Source organism: Crocuta crocuta, unplaced genomic scaffold (assembly GCF_008692635.1).
Source record: "Crocuta crocuta isolate KB4526 unplaced genomic scaffold, BGI_CrCroc_1.0 scaffold77, whole genome shotgun sequence".
Classification (NCBI taxonomy): Eukaryota; Metazoa; Chordata; class Mammalia; order Carnivora; family Hyaenidae; genus Crocuta; species Crocuta crocuta.
This window is the reverse complement of record NW_027532172.1, coordinates 5,369,099-5,392,869: the sequence shown is the minus strand read 5'-3', so window position 1 is coordinate 5,392,869 and position 23,771 is coordinate 5,369,099. Positions and strand designations below refer to the sequence as shown.

The 23,771-nt window shown below is 39.5% G+C and overlaps 1 protein-coding gene across 9 annotated transcripts in view; it reads left to right on the top strand.

Annotated features, from left to right (window-relative positions):
- MAP4 (microtubule associated protein 4) overlaps positions 1 to 23,771 on the top strand; it is a 187,332-nt gene that overhangs the window by 51,176 nt on the left and 112,385 nt on the right. For 8 of the 9 annotated variants that reach the window (XM_077777411.1, XM_077777409.1, XM_077777408.1 and 5 more), the window contains one exon: positions 9,248 to 9,489. In XM_077777411.1, the coding sequence (XP_077633537.1) occupies positions 9,267 to 9,489 (223 nt within the window). In that variant the 5' untranslated portion in view covers positions 9,248 to 9,266. Of the gene's footprint in view, positions 1 to 1,757; positions 1,821 to 9,247; positions 9,490 to 23,771 lie in introns of those variants that run through there. The other variant, XM_077777404.1, reaches the window with a different exon arrangement.

Here is a 23,771-nt window from a genome sequence, read left to right as displayed (position 1 = left end):
TGTTTTTTTTTTTTTTTTTTTTTTTTGAGAGAGAGAGGGAAAGGAGGCGGGGAGTGGTAGAGGTGGGGAGAGGGAGAATCCCAAGCAGGCTCTGCGCTGACAGCAGAGTCCAGGGCAGGACTCAAACTCATGAACTGTGAGATCATGACCTGAGCCGAAGTCAGACATTTGCTTAACTGACTGAGTCACCCAGGTACCCAACACCGGATTAATTTCAATTTAGACATGCTTTTTATTCAGTCATACTGGTTTAGAGTTGCCTGGGTGGCCTAGTAGGTTAAGTGACTGACTCTTAGTTTTGCTCTGGTCATGATCTCTCAGTTTGTTAGTTCAAGCCCAGCGTCTGACTCTGTGCTCACTGTGCAGACCCTCTGTCTCCCTTCTGGCCCTTTCCTGCTAGTGCTCTCTCTCTCACTCAGTCTCCGTCTCTCTCTCTCTCTCTCTACCTCTCAAAAATTAGTAAAAATGTTAAAAATTAGAAAAAAATTAACTTAGATCATACCATTTTAGAATTCTGTTTAGCTAGCCCCTTTGTTTTGTTGGTTTTTGTTGTTTTAGCCCATCTTCTGTGTAAAGTAATCTGCTGGGGAATATAAACACATTGTTTAGACATGGTCCTTCCTCTTTGGGATCTAGCAATTATAGGAGCCGCTGGTATATAAATTAACTACAGTACAGATCAGACTGTACTGTTACAATAGAAGTACAGATATGTTAGTTCTCAGTGGTGCTGGGAGAACAGATTTGAAAAAGAAATCACAGAAAAGGTGATAGTTGATGTGGACCTTGATTTCAAGACTGAAGTTTAGAGAGCAAGCTAAGCAAGAGTATTGGTGATAATGATATGCTTATAAAATGGCAGCTGGTCCCATGTGAGTAAGATATAGGGAGACCCTACATGGAAAACTGCTGATGGTTGTGGTAGGTCATAGGGCTGGGTTCTGTAGGATTATGGGACCTTGATATTACACTAAGGAGTTTGGGGGCTTTTTTCTTAATAGGGATTGGGGTCCTTTTAAGTCAGCTGAGATTTTTTCCCCCCTGTTGTTTGGGACTCTTCCTAATTTTCCTTTTATACTTTAAGAGGAAAAGGTGGGGGGGGGGAAGGCTTTGAAGGATAGCGATGTCATTGTGTCAGATAAAGCAGAAACTATAAAATTCCAGTATTTTGTTGATTATATCAGATGCTTCTTGTGCTTCTGGTGTTTGCTGGCTCTTGCCTTAGTCTGATCCTCAGTCCAGCTTTGTTTATAAGTGACTTGTTTTTTCTGGTTCTTTTTTTTTTTTTTTAACCAATTGTTAAAGTGAGGGAATTGGGTCCTAGATTATTTGAATGCAAATAAAAGCCTTTAGAGGTCCTGAATGTTTAGAAATAATTTTTGGATAGGTGTAGGCAAACTCTAAATATTTTTTGGTCTTACACTGAGGAGGAATAAGTGGGATGAATAGTAACGTTTTAAAAAATGCTTTTTTTTTTTTTTAAAAATATGGAAGGATTAGGTATTGAGAATCATCTTAAGATTCACTTTTTTTTTTTTTAAATTGAGACAGAATTGAAGAGTCGTTCTGAAGGATGGTTATAGCAGAAATGTAAGTGCTGTGTCATTGTCGTCTCTTGTTTTGGCGTACATAACCAGACTTCAGCACACATCATGCTGTCTGTGTCACATGGCTCACAGTGGGAGGTATCTAGTGTAGATTATTCTTCTTGGAGAAATAGGTTTGACTTCACTTGTACAGAAATGTGGCAGGCAGGTGCCTGTTTAGAGGTTCAAAATGCATTCGGTCAGGACTGAACACAAGCTGCCTGGATAGTTCCTGTAAGTAAGCAAGCTGGACATTCAGCCTTGTGCTGCAAGGTTTTATGTATGTGAATATGTTTGTGCATGTGTGTTGCAGGGTTTTTATATTTAGAGGTCAGGGCTCTGTAAAATAGCAGTGGAAAAAGGAGCTCTTTGTTTTTTTGGACTGCGTGGAAGTAAAATCCATGTGCTCCTTCATACAGGAATGTCACTGGGCAGTAGCTTCTGCTATTCTAGTAATCAAGGGGCCTTCTCCTGTTGCTAATCCCATGATGAACAGGACAAATGCTGGTTCTGAACAGAACCCTGTGGAGGCTGCAAATACCATCAGTTCATAATAGTACAGCTGNGGAGGGTGGGATTTATTGCTAGGATAGTCAAGATGTGGCTGAGTTGTGTGTTGCCATTTGCCAGTCTGTTCAGAGGAGGAGTTGGAGAAATTCAGGTTAGCTTCGGGGATCACATGTGCCTGTGAGGTGTGTAAGATGGTAGCTGATTTCCATGCAGGTCCTTAATAAAGATTTGGTTTTACTTTGAATGAAATACTGTTTTGATTGAAAGTATAAATCAAACTGCTTTTCTAGTTAAATAAATTAAAAGTAGAACATAGACATCAGACCAATAAGCTTCAGCTTGGTATGTAATAGACCTCTGAAAGAACTTCATTAAAACCAATCTGAGGAATAAAGTCCCCATTTAGTAACTGAAAGCTTGCTAGACAAACTCAAAAACTCTCATGTTGGATATGAAATCTTTATTGTACAAGCTATACCACTAACCATGTCAGGTTATAAATGGTTTCTGGAACTGGCTGGGACGCTGGGTTTCTTCCAAGCCTGAGGAACAAGCACTTCATTTTGGTCACAGCACTCTCACTAATGTCCTGGGATAGCAGCTTAGTGTTGGCCTCAGAATTCTCTGTCATTTAAATCAGTCTTACAAAAAGGAGAAAATATTAGCCCACATCTCTTCTTAGTTGTATGTCTTATCTATAATTCACCCCTCTACCCTCCCCCCCCCAAAAAACTGACGAATATCAATTATGGAGAAAATTTAAGTGAGCATTATGAGCAATCTTCTGCCTTCAAGAATTATTATTATTATTTTTTTAAATGTTTATTTTTGAGAGCCAGGAGAGGGACAGAACATGAGTGGTGGAAGGGCAGAGAGAGAGGGAGACCCAGAATCCGAAGCAGTCTCCAGGCTCTGAACTGTCAGCACAGAGCCTGACACAGGGCTTGAACTCATGAACCACAAGATCATGACCTGAGCTGAAGTCAGAAGCTTAACTGACTGAGCCACCCCGGCACCCCAAGAATCATTATTAAATGTTTATTTTTCAGGATGGTTATTTGGAACCCAGAAGCATTTCCCTTAGATAAACAACGTTGGGGCGCCTGGCTGGCTCAGTGGGTGGAACATAGGACTTTTGATCTTGAGATTATGAATTCGAGCCCCAAGTTGGGTGTAGAGATTACTTAAAAAACTTAAAAAAGGTAAACAGTATTATAAATGATAATTTTGTTTCTCAACTAGTCCAGGTGATTGTGAAGAAAGTTTCTTCCTTTCTTCTAAAACTGACAGGAGGTAATATTTTAAAAGATGTCAAGCTTGCCTTTGACATTGTACTACCTCCCTCTCTTTTACCTCCTAGGGTCTTGAGGCCCACTTACCTACGCTCCCTTCTTTGATACCTTATCCAGATCTGCTTTGTTCCCTGAAATGTTCCATGTTACTAAATTATTATTCTCCCTTTTCACACTAAAACCAAAAACTCAGATACTTTCCATGGAATTGGTCTCTGGGATTAATCCTCTGTGATTAAGAGGAAATTATTTCAGGGGCTCTTGGGTGGCTCAGTCAGGTAAGCATCCAACTCTTAGTTTTGACTCAGGTCATGATCTCACGGTTCGTGAGTTTGAGTCCCACGTCAATGTCTGCAGCTGGTAGTGCAGAGTCTGNATCTCACTTAAAAGAAAAAAAAAAAAAAACTTAAAAAAAAAAAAAAAAAGAGGAGGGGTGCCTGGGTGGCTCAGTTGGTAAGTTTCTGACTTCAGCTCAGGTCATGAGCTCGCAGTTTGTGATTTCAAGCCCCATGTCAGGCTCAGACTCTAGAGTCTGCTTCACATTTTGTGTCTCCCTGTCTCTCTGTCCTTCCCCTGCTCGTGTGCGTGCGCTCTCTCTCTCTCAAGGATAAATAAACATTAAAAAAAAAAAAAAAGAAAAAGAAAAGCTACTTCATAAGAACCAAATTCATACTATTCACACTAAGGTGTAATAATGGACCTTTTGGGGGTATATGTCCCCTTACCCTCTTTGAAATTGTGAAATAGGATTCTGTACTTTATAAAAGAGAATGCTGGCTACTGTAAGATTCTTGGTACAGACTAGGCTAATATGACAGAGTGAAGTGAAAATATGACAGTGGTTGTGAAAAAAGTTTTAGTGTGTTGGTGGGAATTAGGCTTCTGTTCTTTTTCATGAGTTTTCTTCCTCCACTTTACCTCCAAAGCAGCACCTTTGGGAGACAGGGTGTGTCTGGAGGGGGGTAGGTGGGGTATATAGGAGGACAAAGGCAGTTAACAGGCCATTTGCAAACTAGATTGCTAATTTCTCATCAGACAGAATGAGCACAGATCTGGAGTGATTGACTGTACGTAAGACTGACCTAATATTTTCAAGAGGAATTTTGGGAGCTTAAAAAGTTGGCCATACTTCTGTGTATTTAAATTAATTATGAGCACTTATCTGTATAGACCTAGAATATATTTCAGCTTAGGAACTAACTCCAGAGTTTGTGACTAAAGTAAACCATACAAGGGGCACCTGAGTGAATGGCTGGGTCACTTAAGTGTCTGACTCTGGATTTCAGCTCAGGTCATGAACATATAGTTTGTAGGTCCAAGCCCTGTGTCAGGCTCTGTGCTGTGTCAGCACGGAGCCTGCTTGGAATTCTCTCCCTGTCTCTCTACCCCTCCCCCAACTTGTATGTGCTCGTGCTCTGTCTTTCTCCCTCTCTCTTTCTCTCTTTCAAAAAAAATAAACTTCAAAAAAAACAACATGTGGGGCACCTGGGTGGCTCAGTGCGCACGAGCGTCCAACTTCGGCTCAGGTCGTGATCTCACAGCTTATGGGTTGAGCCCCGTGTCGGGCTCTGTGCTGACAGCTCAGAGCCTGGAGCCTGCTTTGGATTCTGTGTCTCCCTCTCTCTCTGACCCTACCTGGCTCACACTGCCTATCTCTCTCTCTCTCTCAGAAATAAATAAAACATTAAAAACAAAACATGTAACAGAAGCGGTGCTTTGTGACCTATCATATCTTCTTATATACTTTTTATGAGCACATAGCTATTAATAGTAAGAGTGTAGTCAAGAGACCAAAATTTTTTTCCTTGCTTCATCATCTTGTTATGTCATTTCTTGTTATCTTTGTTCACCTATTTTCAAAACTCTTCTCATTTCAGTTTCACTTCAGGCATGTAGTCAGAATGAAAGATCAGATGTCCAAAGTGCTGTGCTTAAAAACTGCATGTTCTCTTTGTGCCTGGTTAAATAATATGGGGCTTATTTTCTGGCAGAGTGGTGTAAGTCTCCTTTGATGTTAGCCAGAACTGGGTGGAGTTTCTTAAGCTCCAGTCAGATTTGCTCAAGCAGGGCACTGTGCAGTGATGAGTTTGTTTTTAGTCTCTCCCTTTGCCCAAAAGTTTTTGCCTTCTGATAAATCTGAACCTAGTTATAATTGGGAGTACTTGTATATAAAAGTCACCATGCACATTGAGGCTCTATATGCAGTTTGTTTATTTCTAACTTAAGTGATGAATCTAAATTATTAGCAGTTTGGGGTGCCTAGATGACACAGTCAGTTAAGTGTCCGACTTCAGCTCAGGTCATGATCTTGCACACCATGGGTTTGAGCCCTGCGTCAGGCTCTGTGCTGACCACTCAGAGCCTGGAGCCTGCTTTGGATTCTGTGTCTCCCTCTCTTTCTGCCCCTCCCCTTGCTCATGCTTGCTCGTGCGCTCTCTCTAAAATAAACATTAAAAAAATAAATTTTAACTTATTAGCAGCTTGTAGAATAATCAACCTCATGAATCATTTAACATACCACTCTCATTTTACAAGATTAGGGAATTTGGCCATGGAAGGTGACTCACTGAAAGCTATAGATTAAACTAGTGCTTCATTGAAGCTTAGAAACTCCTGTACCCAGCTTTCTTTTCTTGCCTTTAAATTCACACTTTATACAAATAGGAAAGGAATAGTATAAACAGTCAAGGAGAAATAATTTCTTTTAAGTATATAGTTCTCATTCACAAAGGTACATTTTTGGAACTTCCTGAATATCCAGATTTGAGAATAACATTGTGTCATTTCCTTTTGTCCATATATTACATAACTAATCATTTTAAGGCATAGCTGAGTATTAAGTGACCTTAAATGATTCTGTAAGTGTGGGATGAAATTCATTCATGAATTCATTAAAATCAATTCTGGAATACTTGTAGAACCAGTTTAACAAACCTGTACAACACTTACAGAATTTATTATACTTGTATATTTTTTAGAATAGAATAGCTATAAAAGTAGGCAGTCTCTGTAGTTTATTGAACACTGGGCTTTCTGAATGAAACCAGTACTTTCACCTCCAACACAACACCAGTATTGCCTTTACAGGATCATTTTCCATAAGTGGATGGTGTGTGTGCGTGCGCACGCGTGTGGGTGTGGGTGTGTTTAAATCATACTTCTATTTATATGTAGTGACAAGAAAGGAATAGCTAAACTGTGTTGAGATACAGATGCTTGGGTGGTTGGCTAGATGCACTCAGAGCCAAATGACCTTCCCGCTTTCCAGCTGTCTCATGTTCTATCAGTTTTACCTTGTTAGGCTGAATTTAAGCTGCTCTTCATATTCCATGAGCCGCCTGTCAGCCCAGGTAGCGGTTTGGGAGGTTGAGGGTGGGGGTGAACAGGGGAAAGTTACAGTGGATAAAGAGCTGCCATTTGAGAACTGCACTCAGATAAATGAGATTTAAAAGATATTGTTGGTTTTGCCTCTATTTTTACCTGTGTCCTGAATTAGGAAGTTTGAGTGGATTGCATGAAAATGGTATCATACGTGTATATTATGGAAACAAAGCCATTGTTAAGGATGGTACAGATGTCCTTTCAAGCGCTCTTTGACTATGAAACTGTTTAATTATAGACATCCTTTATTATTTTTTGTTCATAATAGGTTTCAAATGCTAACTGGTAATAATAGTTATAGAAAAGGGAAAAGTAGTTACTTTTTATGGAACTTACTGACATTAAATTTGTCAGGCTTTTTAAAAATCCTTTAAGGAGTCATTTTTCAGCATTTTTCCTAGAGGGATCTGAAGTGATAATGATACTTTATATGTAAAGTAGCCTGGGTGCCATAGAGAATAGGACTGCCCATCCATGTTCATGTATTGTAAATGGAGTATATGTGTGCTACTCCCTTCTGATGACTGTGATAGGAACTTTTGTGTAGAAGACAGTGATGAAGATAGAATTACTGTATTCCTTGGTGGATATTTCTTTTTCCTTAGTAAATTTAGTTGGAGAGAGGTTGACAGTGGATAATAGTTTTAAAGGAGAGCCTTTAAAAGTGGCTTAAACCAGTGTGTCTGGTGGCCCAGTCAGTTAAGTGTCTGACCTTGGCTCAGGTCANTTTCTCTCTTGTCTCTCAAAAATGAATAAATGTTTAAAAAAAAAAAAAAGTTTCTTAAATCATAGTAAAATTTGACCTTTAAAAATTTGGGTTGAGGAAAGATTAGTTGAGAGTCTTTGGTTGCAAGTAATAGACTGACTGGATTAGGCAAAAGAAAGATTGGAAGGTTGCTCACGTAGACTTGAGAAGGAAGAGAGCTATGGCAACTGAACAGCTGCCACTTGGTGGATCTTCCATCCAGGATGTAGTCATGAAACATTCCTTTTCCAACCATCCTCTGCTTGGTCATGTGCCCAACGCCACTGGGGTGGCCATTGGTGTATAATGGGGGAAGATAATGAAGAATAGATTTCTGACCAGGAAGAAGCAGTAGCTGTTATTTCTATTTGATTTACCTTTACCTGGTCAAGAAAGCTTATATGTTCACTTATCTTCATGAGTCTCTTGGAGAGTTTCTATTAAGTTAGACTTTTTTTTAATGTTTATTTTTGAGAGGGAGAGAGAGAAAGAAAGAAGAGTGTTGGAAGGGAGGGGCAGAGAGAGAGGGAGACACAGGATCCAAAGCAGGCTCCAGGCTTTGAACTCTGAGTTGTCAGCACAGAGCCTGACAAGGGGCATGAGTTCACCAACTGTGAGATCATGACCTGAGCTGAAGTCAGACGTTTAACCAACTGAGTCACCCAGGTGCCCCAAAGTTAGACTTTTTGAAGGACAGATATCCCACTGTGCTATGTATGTACTGGGAACTCCATTTTTTGCAGGTCCTTTTGCGTTTTTACTACACAATTTATATTTTCTTGGCTCTTCATGTAACAATTTTGCCTATAGTAGATTATACTTCAAGTTATGTTTAAAAATTGAGAGCCTGATGTTCTGTAAAGATGGTGATGTACATGGCCACAAAGAGGGATTGCGCCCATAACTAATCAGGGAACAGATCTGTATTTTTCATGCCAGCAAGGCTAGGCATAGTTTTGGTGGACAGAGCTAACAATAAGAGATTCATGAAGAAACAGTATTTAACCTCAACAAGATAAGGCCCATACTCAACGTGCTTTTAGTTAGGAGAGGTGGCTTCTTTTGCCTGATAGTAGTATAACCTTTTTTCATGGGAATATAATGTAATCTGACCTCCTTTTGTATATTTTTTAAGAATTATTCTGGGACATGATTTGGAAATAAAGATATATGGAATAATTAAAAAGTTTATAAGACTTGAAATCAAAAGACCTGATTTGAGTCTTACTGGCTATAACTTTGGATATATTGGGGTTTTTTTACACTTTATTTTTTCTTTTCCTTTAAAAAAATTTTTTTTTAATGTTTTATTTATTTCTGAGAGACAGAGAGGGAGACAGAATCTGAAGCAGGCTCCAGGCTCTGAGCTAGGTGTCAGCACAGAGCCCAACACGGGGCTCGAACCCACAAGCTGTGAGATCATGACCTGAGCTGAAGTCGGATGCTTAACCGACTAAGCCACCCAGGCGTCCCTGTTTTTTTCTTATTAATGAGAAAATGGCACTTGCTCTGTTTACCTCCCAGCGATGTGAAAAAGCGGGTGTTTACTTTGGGTAAGACTGTTGGTTAACTGAGCTTTAATTTTTTAATCTGTCAAATGAGGGAGCCTTTTCTAGCTCTAAAATTTTGGATTTTAATTATTTTCTTGTTAGAACAACTGAGAAGTGTTTCTAGGGATGTGTTTTCCTTTGCACAGTGCTCATCTTATGAAATATTTTTCCCTCCTTAACCAGGCAGTTACATTGGTGCAGAATGGCTGACCTCAGTCTTGCAGATGCATTAACAGACCCACCTCCAGAAATTGAGGAAGAGATAAAACGGGACTTCATTGCCACGCTGGAGGCAGAGGCCTTTGATGATGTTGTGGGAGAAACTGTTGGAAAAACAGACTATATTCCTCTACTGGATGTGGATGAGAAAACTGGGAATTTGGAGTCAAAGAAGAAACCATGCTCGGATACTAGCCAGGTTGAAGGTAAGTAATTAAACCAAGCTGCTGAGAAAGCAGATTAGGAATGATGCTGTAGATCATAATCTTTAAAACCTTGAGGAAACTGAGCTGTCTTTTTAAAGTAAAGGCTAGTCAGTTTTCTCTTTATCTAAATTTCTTTTGTTAGAAACCAAAGATACAGGTTCGTTACCTTTTACTTGAGTGTGTGTTCATGAGACTGTAGATTACTTTTAACCCAAAGGTTTCTTCTATAAGGTCTCAGCTACTGTATAATCTGCCTAATTTCCTGAATTAAACTGTCTGCTCAGTGCCTTGACTTTGAAAGGAGCTTTGTAAAAAGTCAGATATACAAAATTCTGTATTTACATCAAGACTAAATTTGGAATGGAATCAAATACCGCTTGTCTTTGGGAGTAATTCCAGGTCAGGAGTAAACCATGGATTAAATCTTTAAATCTCTTAAAAGAGGCTTGCTGCTCTTATATATTGCTGGATCAGATTTGCTACTATCTGGTAGAGAATTTTTTTTTGTTTTCCTCCCCTCCCCGCCCCTCCCCTCCCTTCTTCCCTGAGAGAGGCAGACAGAGGGGGACGGAGAGGGACAGAGACCATCCCAAGCAGACTTCATGCTGTTAGCACGGAGCCCGATGTAGGGCTTGAGCTCATGAACTGAACTGTGAGATCATGAGCCAAAATCAAGAGTCGGATGTTTAAACTGAGCCACCCAGCCTTTTGGTTGAGGATTTTTACATTTTTTTTCATGTGGGATATTGGTCTATAGTTTTTTTGTGATGCCTTTGTCTGATTTTAGAATTGAGGTCATTCTAGCATCATAAAATGAGTTGGGAAATGTTCCCTCCTGTTCTGTTTTCTAGAATAGTTTGTGTAGAATTGATATTTTTTCTTTAATGTTGGATAGACTTGGTCAGTGAAGCCATCTGGGCCTGGAGTTTTCTTGGTCAGGTTTTTTATTTTATTTATTTATTTATTTATTTATTTATTTATTTATTTATTTATTTATTTTTAATGTTTTTATTTATTTCTAGGAGAGAGAGAGAGACAGCATGAGCAGGGGAGGGTCAGAGAGAGAGGGAATCACAGACTCCAAAACAGGCTCCAGGCTCTGAGCTGGCAGTCAACACAGAGCCCGATGCGGGGCTCAAACCCACAAACCGTGAGATCATGACCCAAGCGAAAGTCACTTAACTGACTAAGCCACCCAGGCGCCCCAGGTTTTTTATTAAGAATTCAGTTTCTTTAAGAGATCTAGAACTGTTTGGGTCACCTATTTCTTCTCAGGCCAGCTTTGGTAGTTTGTATCTTTCAGGGAATTGGTACATTTCCTCTAAGTTGTCAAATTGATAGATAAAATTGTGCTATTACCTGATTCTCCTAATTTTGGTAGGATCTGTTGTCATACCCCTTCTTTCATTCATTATATTGGTAATTTGTTTCCTCTCTTTTTTTTGTTGAGTCTGGATAGAGGTTTATCAATTACTGATGTTTTTAAAGATCAAGGCTTTGGAGTCAGAGATTTTTTTTTTTCTAATTTCAATTTCTGTGAATATCTTTAATATTTCCTTCCTTCTTACTTTGAGTTGATTTGCTCTTTTTCTGTTTTTTTAAGGTGGCAGCAACATTTCTTCTTTTCCTATTGATACAAAATATTATATTAGTTTAAGGTTTTACTATGTTGTAAATCATATTACCTTAGTAATTAGTAATTAGTAAATCATATTGTATTAGTTTAAGGTTTTACTTAAACTATTTTATTATTATTATTACTATTATTTTATTATTATTACTAATATCAGTAATTAGTAAATCATATTATATTAGTTTAAGGTTTTACTATGTTGCAAATCATATTACAACATAATGATTTACTATTTGTGTATATAGTGAGATAACTATCACATAAGTCTAATTAACATTCATCACCATACATAATTAACAACATTTTTTCCTTGTGATGAGAACTTTTAAGATCTTCTCTCGGGGCGCCTGGGTGGCTTAGTCGGTTAAGCGTCCGACTTTCGCTTAGGTCATGATCTCGCGGTTCGTGGGTTCGAGCCCCGCGTCGGGCTCTGTGCTGACTGCCAGCTCGGAGCCTGGAGCCTGTTCCCGTCTGTGACTCCCTCTCTCTCTGACCCTCCCCTGCTCACGCTGTCTCTCTCTCTCTCTCCTAGAGATAAATAAAACATTAAAAAAAAAAAAAAATCTTCTCTCATAGCAACTTTCAAGTATACAGTACAGTATTAACTGTATTACCATGCTGTACATTACATTTCCAGGACTGTCTTCTTTTGTAACTAGAAGTTTGTACCTTTTGTCTACCTTCACTCATTTTGCCCACCTCTACCTCTTACCTCTGGAAACCACTTAAATTAAGCTTTTTAATGTTACAAATTTCCCTCTAATCATGCTTTAATATGTGCCCCATAGATTTCGGTATGTTATTTTCTTTTGATGTTTATATATTTACTTTTGAGAGAGAAAGAGTGAGAGAGCACAAGCAGGGTGCGGGCAAAGAGAGAGAGAGAGAGAGAGAGGGAGACACAGAATCCAGAGCAGGCTCCAGGCTCAGAGCTATCAGTGCAGAGCCTAACACAGGGCTTGAACTCACTCACTAACCAAATGATCATGACCCGAGCCGAAGTCAGACACTTAACCAACTGAACCACCCAGGTACCTCTGGTGTGTTATGTTTTAAATTTTTATTCAGTTCAAAATATTTTCAGGGTACCTGCCTAGTGCAGTGAGTGGAGTGTCTGACTCTTGATTTCAGCTCAGGTCATGATCCCAGGGTCGTGGGATCGAGCCCTATGTCGGGCTCTGCTCTGCGCTGAGCGTGGAGACTGATTGAGGTTCTCTCCCACTTCTCCTCTTCCCTGCACCCCCTCCCCCTTTTTTTAGATTTTTTTTTAAATTTTATTTAAATTCAAGTTAGTTAACATGCAGTGTAGCATTGGTTTCAGGAGTAGAAACCCTGTGATTCATCACTTAACATGTAACACCCAGTGCTTATCCCAACAAGTGCCATCCTTAGTACCCATCACCCATTTAGCCCATTCCCCCACCAACCACCCTTCCAGCAGCAACCCTCAGTTTGTTCTCTGGGTGTAAGAGGCTCTTATGGTTTGCCAGTCTGTTTTTATCTTATTTTTGCTTCCCTTCACCTATGTTTATGTGTTTTGTTTCTTAAATTCCACATACGAGTAAAATCATACAATATTTGTCTTTCTCTGACTTATCTCGCCTGCCATGAATACACTCTAGTTCCATCCACTTTGTTGCAAATGTCAAGATTTCATTCTTTTTGCTCACCGAGTAGTATTCCATTATATACATACCATTCAGCAGTCAGTGGACATTTGGACTCTTTCCATAATTTGGTTACTGTTGATAACACTGCAGTAAACGTTAGGGTACATGTGCCCCTTCAAATCAGCATTTTTTTTTTGAATATTTTTATATATTTCTAGGAGAGAGAGAGACAGCGTGAGCAGGGGAGGGTCAGAGAGAGGGAGATACAGACTCTGAAATAGGCTCCAGGCTCTGAGCTGGCAGTCAGCACAGAGCCCAACGTGGGGCCCGAACCCACGAACCGCAAGATCATGACCTAAGCGAAAGTCGGACGCTTAACCGACTAAGCCACCCAGGCGCCCCATCAAATCAGCATTTTTAAAAGTTTATTTGTTTGTTTGTTTATTTTAATGTTTTATTTATTTTTGAGAGAGAGAGAGAGAGAGACAGCGTGAGCAGGGGAGGGTCAGAGAAAGAGGGAGACACAGAATCTGAAGCAGCCTCCAGGCTCTGAGCTGTCAGCACAGAGCCCGACGCGGGGCTTGAACCCACGAACTGTGAGATCATGACCTGAGCCGAAGTCGGACGCTCAACCTACTGAGCCACCCAGGCGCCCCTAAAGTTAATTTATTTTTGAGAGAGAGACAGCACGAGTGAGGAAGGGGCAGTGAAAGACGGAGACAGAAAATCCCAAGCAGGCTCTGTGCTGCCAGTGCCGAGCTCGATGTGGGGCTCGAACCCACAAACTGAGATCATGACCTGAGCTGAAATAAAGCATCAGACACTTCACCAACTGAGCCACCCAGCTGTCCCCAAATCAGCATTTTTGTATTGTTTTGATAAATACCTAGTAGTGCAGTTGCTAGGTCATAGGGTAGTTCTATTGTTAGTTTTTTGAGGAACCTCCACACTTTTTTCCAGAGGGTCTGCACCACCAGTGGTGCGAGAGTCCCCCTTTCTCCACATCCTGGTCAATGTCTCTTGTTTCCAGAGTTGTTAATGTTACCCATTCTGGCAAGTGTGAGGTGGTATCTCATTGTGGTTTTGATTTGTGTTTTCTGATGAGTGATGTTGAGCATTTTTTCATGTGTCTGTTAGCCATCTGGATGTCTTCTTTGGAACGGTGTATGTCTTTGCATGTCCTCTGCCCATTTCTTCACTGGATTATTTGTTTTTTGGGTGTTGGATTTGGTAAACTCTTTATAGATTTTGGATACTAATCTGCTATTCAGTATGTTGTTTGCAAGTATCTTCTCCCATTCCGTTGGTTGCCTTTTAGTTTTGTTATTTCCTTCTCTGTGCAGATTTTTATCTTGATGAGGTTCCAATAGTTCATTTTTCTTTTTGTTTCCCTTGCCTCTGGAGACATGTCAAGTAAGAAGTTGCTGTGGCTGAGGTCAAAAAGGTTGCTTCCTGTTTTCTCCTCTAGGATTTTGAGGTTTCCTGTTTCACATTTAGGTCTTTCATCTATTTTGAATTTGTTTTTGTGTATGGTCTAAGAAAGTGGTCCAGTTTCATTCTTACGCATTTCACTGTCCAGTTTTCCCATTACCATTTACTGAAGAGACTGTCTTTTTTTCCATTGGATATTCCTTCCTGCTTTGTCAAAGATTAGTAGGCCATACGTTTGTGGGTCCATTTCTGGGTTCTCTATTTTGTTCCATTGATCTGTCTGTGTTTGTGCCAGTTCCATACTATCTTGATGATTACAGCTTTGTAAGACAGCTTGAAGTCTGGGATTCTGATGCCTCCAGCTTTGGTTTTCTTTTACAAGATTGCTTTGGCTATTCGGGGTCTTTTTTGGTTCCATACAAATTTTAGGATTGTTTGTTCTAGCTTTGTGAAGAATGCTGGTATTATTTTGTTAGAGATTGCATTGAGTATGTAGATTGCTTTGGGTAGTATAGACGTTTTAACAATATTTGTTCTTCCAGTCCATGAGCATGGAATGTTTTTCCATTTCTTTGTGTTTAATTTCTTTCATAAGCTTTGTATAGTTTTCAGTGCACAGATCTTTTTGTTTCTTTGGTTAAAGAGATGGGTTTTGGTGCAATTGCAAATGGGGTCGATTCCTTGATTTCTTGTTCTGTTGCTTCTTTATTGATGTATAGAAATGCAACCGATTTCTGTATGTTGATTTTATAACTTCGACTTGGTGAATTCACCTATCAGTTTTTTGGTGGAGTCTTTCGGGTTTTCCATGTAGAGTGTCATGTCATTTGTGAAGAGTGGAAGTTTGACTTCTTTGCCAATTTGGATGCTTTTTATTTCTTTTTGTTGTCTGATTGCTGAGGCCAGGATTTCCAATAGTGTGTTGAACAGCATTGGTGATAGTGGACATCCCTGTCATGTTCTTGACCTTAGGGGGAAAGCTCTCAATCTTTTTCCCATTGAAGATGATTTTAGCTGTGGGTCTTTCCTCTACATGGCCTTTATGATGTTGAGGTATGTTCCTTCTGTCCCTACTTTCTTGAGGGTTTTTATCAAGAAAGGATTCTGTATTTTGTCAAATACTTTTTGCATCTATTGAAAGGATCATATGGTTCTTACCTTTCTTTTATTAACGTGGTATATCACATTTTGATTTGCAAATAGATAAAATCTTTCTCTAAAAAATTTTTTTCTGAAAAATAATTAAATACATAAATAAAGGGGCGCCTGGGTGGCTCAGTCGGTTAAGCGCCAACTTTGGCTCAGGTCATGATCTCACAGTTCGTGGGTTTAAGCCCCGCATCGGGCTCTGTGCTGACAGCTCAGAACCTGGAGCCTGCTTCAGATTCTGTCTTCCTCTCTTTGTCCCTCCCTCACTTGCACTGTCTTGTCTCTCAAAAAATGAGTAATTGTTAAAATTTTTTTTTTTAAAGTCTAATTTCCCTTGTGAATTCCTTTTGAGCCATGGATTATTTAGAAATATGTTAATTTCTTGGGGGCACCTGTGTGGCTCAGTTGGTTAAGCGTCTGACTTCGGCTTAGGTCATGATCTCACGGTTTGTGGGTTTGAGCCCCATGTCAGACTCTGTGCTGACAGCTAGCTCAGAGCCTGGAGCCTGCTTCAGATTCTGTATCTCCCTCTCTCTCTGACCCTCCCCTGCTCATGCTGTCTCTCTTGCTCTCTCTCAGAAATAAATAAAAAACATTAAAAAATTAGAAATATGTTAATTTCTTAATATTTGGAGATTTTCCGGATATCTTACAATAATTGATTTTTAGTTTAATTCTATTGTGGTTGGAAGACATCCTTTGAAATTTCAGTTCATTTCATTTTGTCATGGTTTGTTTTATGATCCAGAATATGGCCTGTCATGGTCAGTGTTCTGTGAGCACTTGAAATAATATGATGCTGTTACTGTGTGGAGTACTCTTTTTATGTCATTTAAGTCTAGTTGGTTGATAGGGTTGTTGAGGTTTTATGTATACTGACTTTATATCTACTTGTAATGATTTCTGAGAGGGAGAGATGTTGAGGTCTCCACAGAAGTTTTATGGATTTGTTTCTTTTTCCCTTCTATTCTGCCAGTTTTTATTTCATATATTTTGAAGATCTGTTGTCATGTGCACATACAGTGTAGTTGACATTTCAGATTATGTTCGTTTCAAATATAGGGTATAGTGATTGGGCACTTCCATATATCCTTTTACTTTCAGAGCATTCTTTATTAATATTTAATAAAAATAGGTTTCTTGTAGATGGGATACAGATGGATCTTGCTTTTCTATCTAGTCTGAAGATCTCTGTCTTTTCATTGGTATCTTAGACTGTATTTAGTATGATTATTGGTACGGTTGGAGTTAAATCTGTCACTTTTTTTTCTTTCATAGTTTGTCAAGTTGGCTTCCATATAACACCCAGTGCTCATCCCAACAAGTGCCCTCCTCCATGCCCATCACCCCCCATCCCCTCTCTCCCACCCCCATCAGCACTCAGCTTGTTCCTAGTGTTCAAGAGTCTCTCATAGTTTGCCTCTCTCCCTCTCCCCAACTTCTTTTCCCCTTCTTCTCCCCCATGGTCCTCTGTTAAGTTTCTCCTAATCCACCTATACGTGCAAACATATGGTATCTGTCCTTCTCTGCCTGATTTATTTCGCTCTGCATAACACCCTCGTTCCATCCTTGTTGCTACACGTGGCCAGATTTCATTCTTTCTCATTGCCATGTAGTATTCCATTGTATAGATAAACCGCATCTTCTTGAGCCATTCATCAACTGATGGACATTTAGGCTCTTTCCATGTAAATCTGTCATTTTGATAGTTGCTTTCTATTTCTCCCATCTGTTCTTTATTCTGTTTTTCTGTCTGCTTTTGGATTAATTGAATGTTTGTTTTTTTTTAATGATTGTGTTTTTAACTTCAATATTGCCTTATTATGTATTTCTTAAAATTTCTTTTATATTTGACCTACTGTTTACAGTGTATATCTTTAATTTCTTCTAGTAATATTGAACCACTTCATCTATAGAGTAAAATTCCATGCAAAACAGTAAATGTCCAATTCCTCTTTCATGTTTTTGTTTTACTGTCGTACACCTAATTTTACATAGGTTAATTACCTAACGTTGTTACTCTTTTTGCTTTAGATTGTCAGTTACTTTTTAGATTAAAAATATGGGAAATAACCTTTGATAGTTACTCTAATTTTTACCATTTTGGGCACTCTTCATTTCTTTGTGTAGATCCATATTTCTGTCTAGCACCATACTCCTTCTGCCTGAAAGAATTCCATTAACATTTCTTATAACACAGGCCTCTTAGCAGTGAATTATTTCAGCGTTGGTTTATGAGAAACAAGCCTTCAGTTTTGGAAGATAGTTTTCCAAGGTATCATATTCTTTGTGACTTCTTTCTTTTATTTAGGAAAGTTAGTCTTCTCACTTGGATAGTTTCTGAGAATTCTTTTATAATCTTGATTTTGTTCCCCTTTTCCCCCTCTGGCTGCCTTCAAGATTTTATCTTTATCTTTGGTTTTTAGCAGTTGGAATATGTTGTATTAGGTGTTATCTTGGTATTTGTTTTGCTTGGGGTTCTCTGACCTTGATCTGTGCTTTGATGTTGTTCATGGAGTTTGGAAATTTTTTGAGTATTTATCTTTTAAAATATTTCTTTGCCTCATTCTTTCTCTTCTCCAGGGATTCCAATGACATTTTTCTTAAGATTTTTGGGTATTGCATCACAGCTCTTCAATGCTCTTGTTTTTTTCTCCTTTGTTTTCTCTTTGTGTCTCGTTTGAGTACTTTTTTTGACCTATTTTTCAAGTTTTCTGAATTTTTCCCTCCTGTCACTGAATCTAATGATGAGCCCTCAGTAGCATTTTTTTTTCTAAGTTTATTTATTTTTAAGAGGGACAGAGACAGCAGAAGCCCAGGAGGGGCAGAGAAAGGGAAAGAGCGAGAATCCGAATTCAGGAAACCGTGAGTTCATGACCTGAGCTGAAACCAAGAGTCAGACCCTTAACCGACTGAGCCACCCGGGAGCCCAATCAGTGGCATTCTTTAATTTCTTTTCTGGTTTTAATTTCTAGCATTTTTGTTTGACTCTTTCTTATAGTTTCTATGTCTCTGCTGAAGTTCCCGATCTGTTCATGCATATTTCTATCTTTTCCACTATAGACATTAATAATATTCATTGTTATTTTAAATCTCTTGTCTGGTAATTTGAACATCTGGGTCATTTCTCAGTCTGATTGTTTTGTTTCTTGACAGTGTTTTTTGTTTTTTGTTTGTTTTTTTTTGTTTGTTTTTTTTGGGTGGCATTTTTTTAATGTGTCTCTTAATTCTTTCTTTCTTTTTTTATCTGAGAGAGAGAGAGAGAGAGAGAGAGAGACAGCATGAACAGGGGAGGATCGGAGAGAGAGAGGGAGATACAGAATCTGAAACAGGCTCTAGGCTCTGAGCCAGCTGTCAGCACAGAGCCCGACATGGGGCTCGAGCCCACGAACCATGAGATCATGACCTGAGCCGAAGTCAGACGTGTAACTGACTGAGCCACCCAGGCGCCCCAATGTGTCTCTTAATTCTTGAGTGAATGCTGGACTTCACGTGTAAAACAGTAGTGACTGAGAAAAAAAATCTTTATGGCTAGAAGTGGGTGTGTCTCTTCTTTCACTAGGTAATTAATATAAAGTGTTAAGTCTGTTTAGGCTAGAGTTGAGCTAGGTTTGGGTTTTGTTGTTACTCTGAGTGTTTTCAGTACATTACTGGCTTGAGATTCCTCCATTCCTTGTTCTCAGAGTGGGGAGTGGGGTGCTGAAAGGCTTTTCTCCATGTTCTTGTTCCACTCTTAGCTTTTGGTCTCCCTGTGACACTTGTCCCCAGGAAGGCTGGAAGGCTCTGTCTCTGTGTGCTTGCCCCACCCAGAAAAGTCCTAGCCTGGAAGTAGACAGGACTTTTGACATCTCTGGTTTTTGGTCCTGGTTCAGGTGTAATCCTGTGTGCATGGTTGAGTCTTTCTCAATAATATCCCTCTTACAGGTGGTAGGGTCTTCTCATGATACCCTGCAGCGTCCTGGGGAGGACTTAACTGCTCCCCTAGGGTAAGAGAGTATTTTCTTCTTAACTCTAATTCTTTCCCCAGCTGCAGTGTGCCTTCACCCAAGCCCTAGGGCTGACTGGGTTTGACTCACTCCTCCCCCAAGCAGCTCAGCTTTTGTTTGCATAGGGTAGAAGGGCGGGGTGGGATTGAGGGTGGTGGTTAGGACTTCACACCTTTCCTCTAGTGGTGTCTTTCTCCCAGGTCTGCAGAAGAAAACTTTCCCACTCCGCCTGCAGTCTTAAGAGCATCTGGGAAACATCTGTGCAGATGTTTGAACTTCCCTGTGTCTGTGGATGCCAGGGACCCTAGACTGTCATACAACCCTCCACTTAGCCTTTAGCCTATCATTAAACGTTTTAGTTGACTCCTTACCTGCTTGTGTTAAACCCAGAATCTCTCCCTCACATGCTCTGACCTAGGAGAGCCAGTGTTACCTCCTTATCTCCTTGAGGGCCTCATCTTCCTTTGGATTTCATTTTCTGTTTTCCTTTAGTTGTGCATTGTTTCCACCACCTGGGCCTCAGCTTATGTAAGTGAACATAGTGATGTGGCAGCAGTAGATTTTCTTGTGCTTCTTCATCTTGGGTAATTGACCTGTTTTGTTAATCCCAGAAGAGGAAAGTTTTTTTTAGAAACTTTTGTTTATAAAAATTATTCAATTTTCCCAAATATTTTTAATATATGGATAACCTGTAACTAAGTGCTGTAACTAAAAGTTTGTTAACTCAGGGAGGCTAGTCTAGACATTGGTAACAGTGTTACTCCAGGAAAAAGTAGCTGGCTAGAGAGTATAGGTGGGAGGGAGCGTTATTTTTACTGTATGTCCCTTTGGACCACTTGGGTTTTGTACACATATATTCTATCAACCTGTTGATAGAATAATATAAAGTTTATAATTACATTAGAACTGAATTATAAGATTCTGATTTTTTAAAAATGTTTTTATTTATTTCTGAGAGAAAGAGAGGGAGACACAGAATCTGAAGCAGACTCCAGGTTCTGAGCTGGCTGTCAGCACAGAGCCTGATGTAGGGCTCGCACCCATGAACTGTGAGATCATGACCTGAGCCGAAGTTGGACGCTTAACCACTGAGCCACCCAGGCACCCCTGTTTTGTTTTTTGTTTTTTTTTATTTATACCACCTTGTTTGTAGAGGATTTGGCTAAGAATAAGTGGGGAAAAGAGAGGTGGCTGTTTGGAGACACTGAAGAGGAATGGAAGAGAATTTATTTTGTCTTATAGAAATCTGGGGCAGTGAGTTAGTTCTCAGTAAATGGGGGCTTCTCTACTGTAAGTCTGACTTTTATAGATTATCAGACTAATGGGTTTTGCCCAAATGATAGGTTTCATATTTGTGTTTTGCTTGAAGAACATTCTAAATAACATGTTTTTTTCTTCTGAATACTTCTTCAGAAGTAACGGAAGGGTCCTGGACTTCATTTTCACTGTACATCCAACTTTAAATTTGATTTTGTTATTGGGTGAGATTCATGAAGTTATCATCACTGGTGCTCCGGATGTGATTTTACAGTAGGCTTACTTAGGCCAGCCAGTGGAAATTTATCAACCAGTTTCCCGCACCTAGATTAGAAAGGGCAATTGAATAGGTTACATTTAATACAACTCTTTGGACAGTGGTGTTTTTATTTCTTTTAATTCTCACATGCCTACCCTAATTGCCTCAACTTAAAAATGGGGGGTAAGCAAGCAGGCTGCTTTTATGACACCTAACACAGAGTAGGAAAAGTTGCTTTTTTCCTCCCAACATATAATTCCTGCCTCAGACCTGGAAACAGTGATTTCTCAAAGCTTCCCTCCCCTTCACAACGTGGGTGGGTACTAGGGGTGCTTGTTGCCACTGGATTTTTCATAGTTTTTAGGCCTTTTTTGTGAATATACATACTCTTTTCTCTTTTCCATTTTCCCACTACTCAGTTTTGTTTCACGAATTTTTTTAATCTTCTTATTGCTCCATAAAACATCTAAAGAGCCAAATACCTGGAAGTAAAACTGGTGTCATACTATTTCTAAAATGCCTGTCACCTTGGGAAACAGTGCTCAAAATACTTTTTCAGAATATAGTATTACTTGTTTTCTTCTGCAGAAATGTTATCCACTTACTGTTCATTATCCCCTGTATATGGCTCTATTTTCTAGGCCAGGGAGACAAAAGACAGCTTTCTTTTACATGTGAATAACAAAACAATAATATTTCTGTGACTTTTGTTCATTCACAACACTGTCATGGATGTTTGAATGAGCATCTAGCACATTGTTGATGCTTAGGCACGGATAATTGGCAAATTTGTACACAAGTCACTTAAGTTTCCTGTACTCTGTGCTTAACTGTACTTGTGAGATGGAGAGGATTCTAGGAGGCTTTTGAGGCCGTGAATTTGTTTCTGTTAAATGTTCTAACATTGGGGCACCTGGGTGGCTCAGTCGGTAAAGTGTCCGACTTCAGCTCAGGTCATGATCTCGTGGTCCGTGGGTTTGAGCCCCACATTAGGCTCTGTGCTGACAGCTCAGAGCCTGGAGCCTGTTTCTGATTCTATGTCTCCCTCTCTCTCTGCCCCTCTCCAGCTCATGCTTTGTCTCTCTGTCTCAAAAATAAATGAATGTTAAAAAAAAATGTTTTAACATAGGATGGTGGTTTTCAAAGTGTGGTCCTTGGACTAGAAGTATCCCATCACTTGGGAGCTTGTTAAGGTACAATTCTTAGGCTCACCTGGAATTGGAAACTTTGGGTATGGAGCTTAGCAATCTGTGTTTTAACAAGCCCTTGCAGGTAACTTTGATGCACCGAAGATTGAGAAACATTGATCCAGGAGAAAGGGCCTAAGCCAAGTCCTCGAAAGGATGATAACTAGATACTGCAGAATTCTTGTTTTGCTGATGGGCCTTCTCTTGAACATCTCAACCGGCTGTATTGGCCACCAGAGGGCGATGTTGGAACAGGCCTGACTTGCACTAGAAGGTGCCCTTGTGTGGAGATCCTGTGGAATCCCGCCCCCGCCCCCCATTTTGCCCAGAGCAGACTCGCCGTGGCTGTCTTCCTCACAGCACACACATCCTCTCAATGTCTTACTACTTCCCTTCTCTGTCTGATTTGCCAGCTGCGGGACCCTGAAATCACTTTAAAAACACAGAAAGAAAAAACTCACCACCAAAACCAGTAAATTTGAATGTCCTTATTTCTCAGAACGTGTGATTACTTAAAAATTGTGTTGTTTTCAGTGCTTATAGGTGTTTAACTGTGAAAGATTTCATTTCATGAAATGGATGTTCCTCTGAGGGTATTAATTAGTAAAAGGAGGCAGTGTAGCATCTTTTGAATTAGGATTTACCCAGTAATGCACAGTGAGCCTCTTTCTTACTCTAAAGCCTAATTATTTTTATGTTGTAATGTTTTTCTTTTTTCTTTCTTTCCTTCCTTCCTCCTTCCTTCCTCCCTTCCTCCCTCCCTCCCTTCCTCCCTCCCTTCCTCCCTCCCTTCCTTCCTCTATCTCTTATTATTGTCTCCTGGGCTTGAATTCTTTTTAGACTCTTAGGTGTTGTGTGTATGGTAGAATCTCAGTCTCTCTTTTATTTTCTTCTAACCTCCTTGTTTTGCTTTTATTTTATTCTAGTAAGTTCCTTATTTCTTAGACACACAATTATCATTCTATTGATATCACTTAAGCTAGATTTTTATATTTTTATGTTCTACCAAGGTTACTTTATAGTTTAGTGATCGGTCTACAGTTAATCTACAGATTAATCATCTGTAGTTGATCAATCTGTAGTTAATAGCAATGAGAATAATAAAAGTTGTTAACATTTACATAACACTGTACAATTGGCACAACACTTCCTCCAGTATTAGCAGATTTCATCTTCCTGATAACCACGGGAGGTAGATATTATCCCATTTTTTCAGGGGAGGCTGCTAAGACTTAGAAAGCACAAGGGAGCTGCATTTCATTATTTGGTTAATAGTGACAGACCACAACTGAACCCAGATCTTCTGATTTTATACCTTATGTTCTTTCTGTGAAACTGCACCATCTTCACAGATGCATACTCTCTGCTTAATTTAATGTCTTATAGATGCTATTTTTCAAAACTAAAGATTTACTTATTTAACTCAAAAGACTAAATTATTAGATATAAATATTATTTTCAAGAAATATGATTCTATTTCATTTGTATAAAGAGCTTGACCTTTGAACCTGAGGACTCTGCTGCTAATTCATATGAATTTGTAAAGTTTTCCACTTTCTTAGATGGCTATTTCACATCATCTCCTTTCTGTTCAAACCTCCAGCACCTGCTCTCCTGTTCATATTCTTAGTCAATGACTTTTACAACAAAGGATCAATAGACTCAGTCAGAAGAGAACTTCTGCACAGTCCCCCTGCTGCATCTCCTCCCCTCCCTCCCCTCTGCCCTTTCCTCTGCTCTTCCTCTTGTTAAGGGCTAACTGTGCTTTCA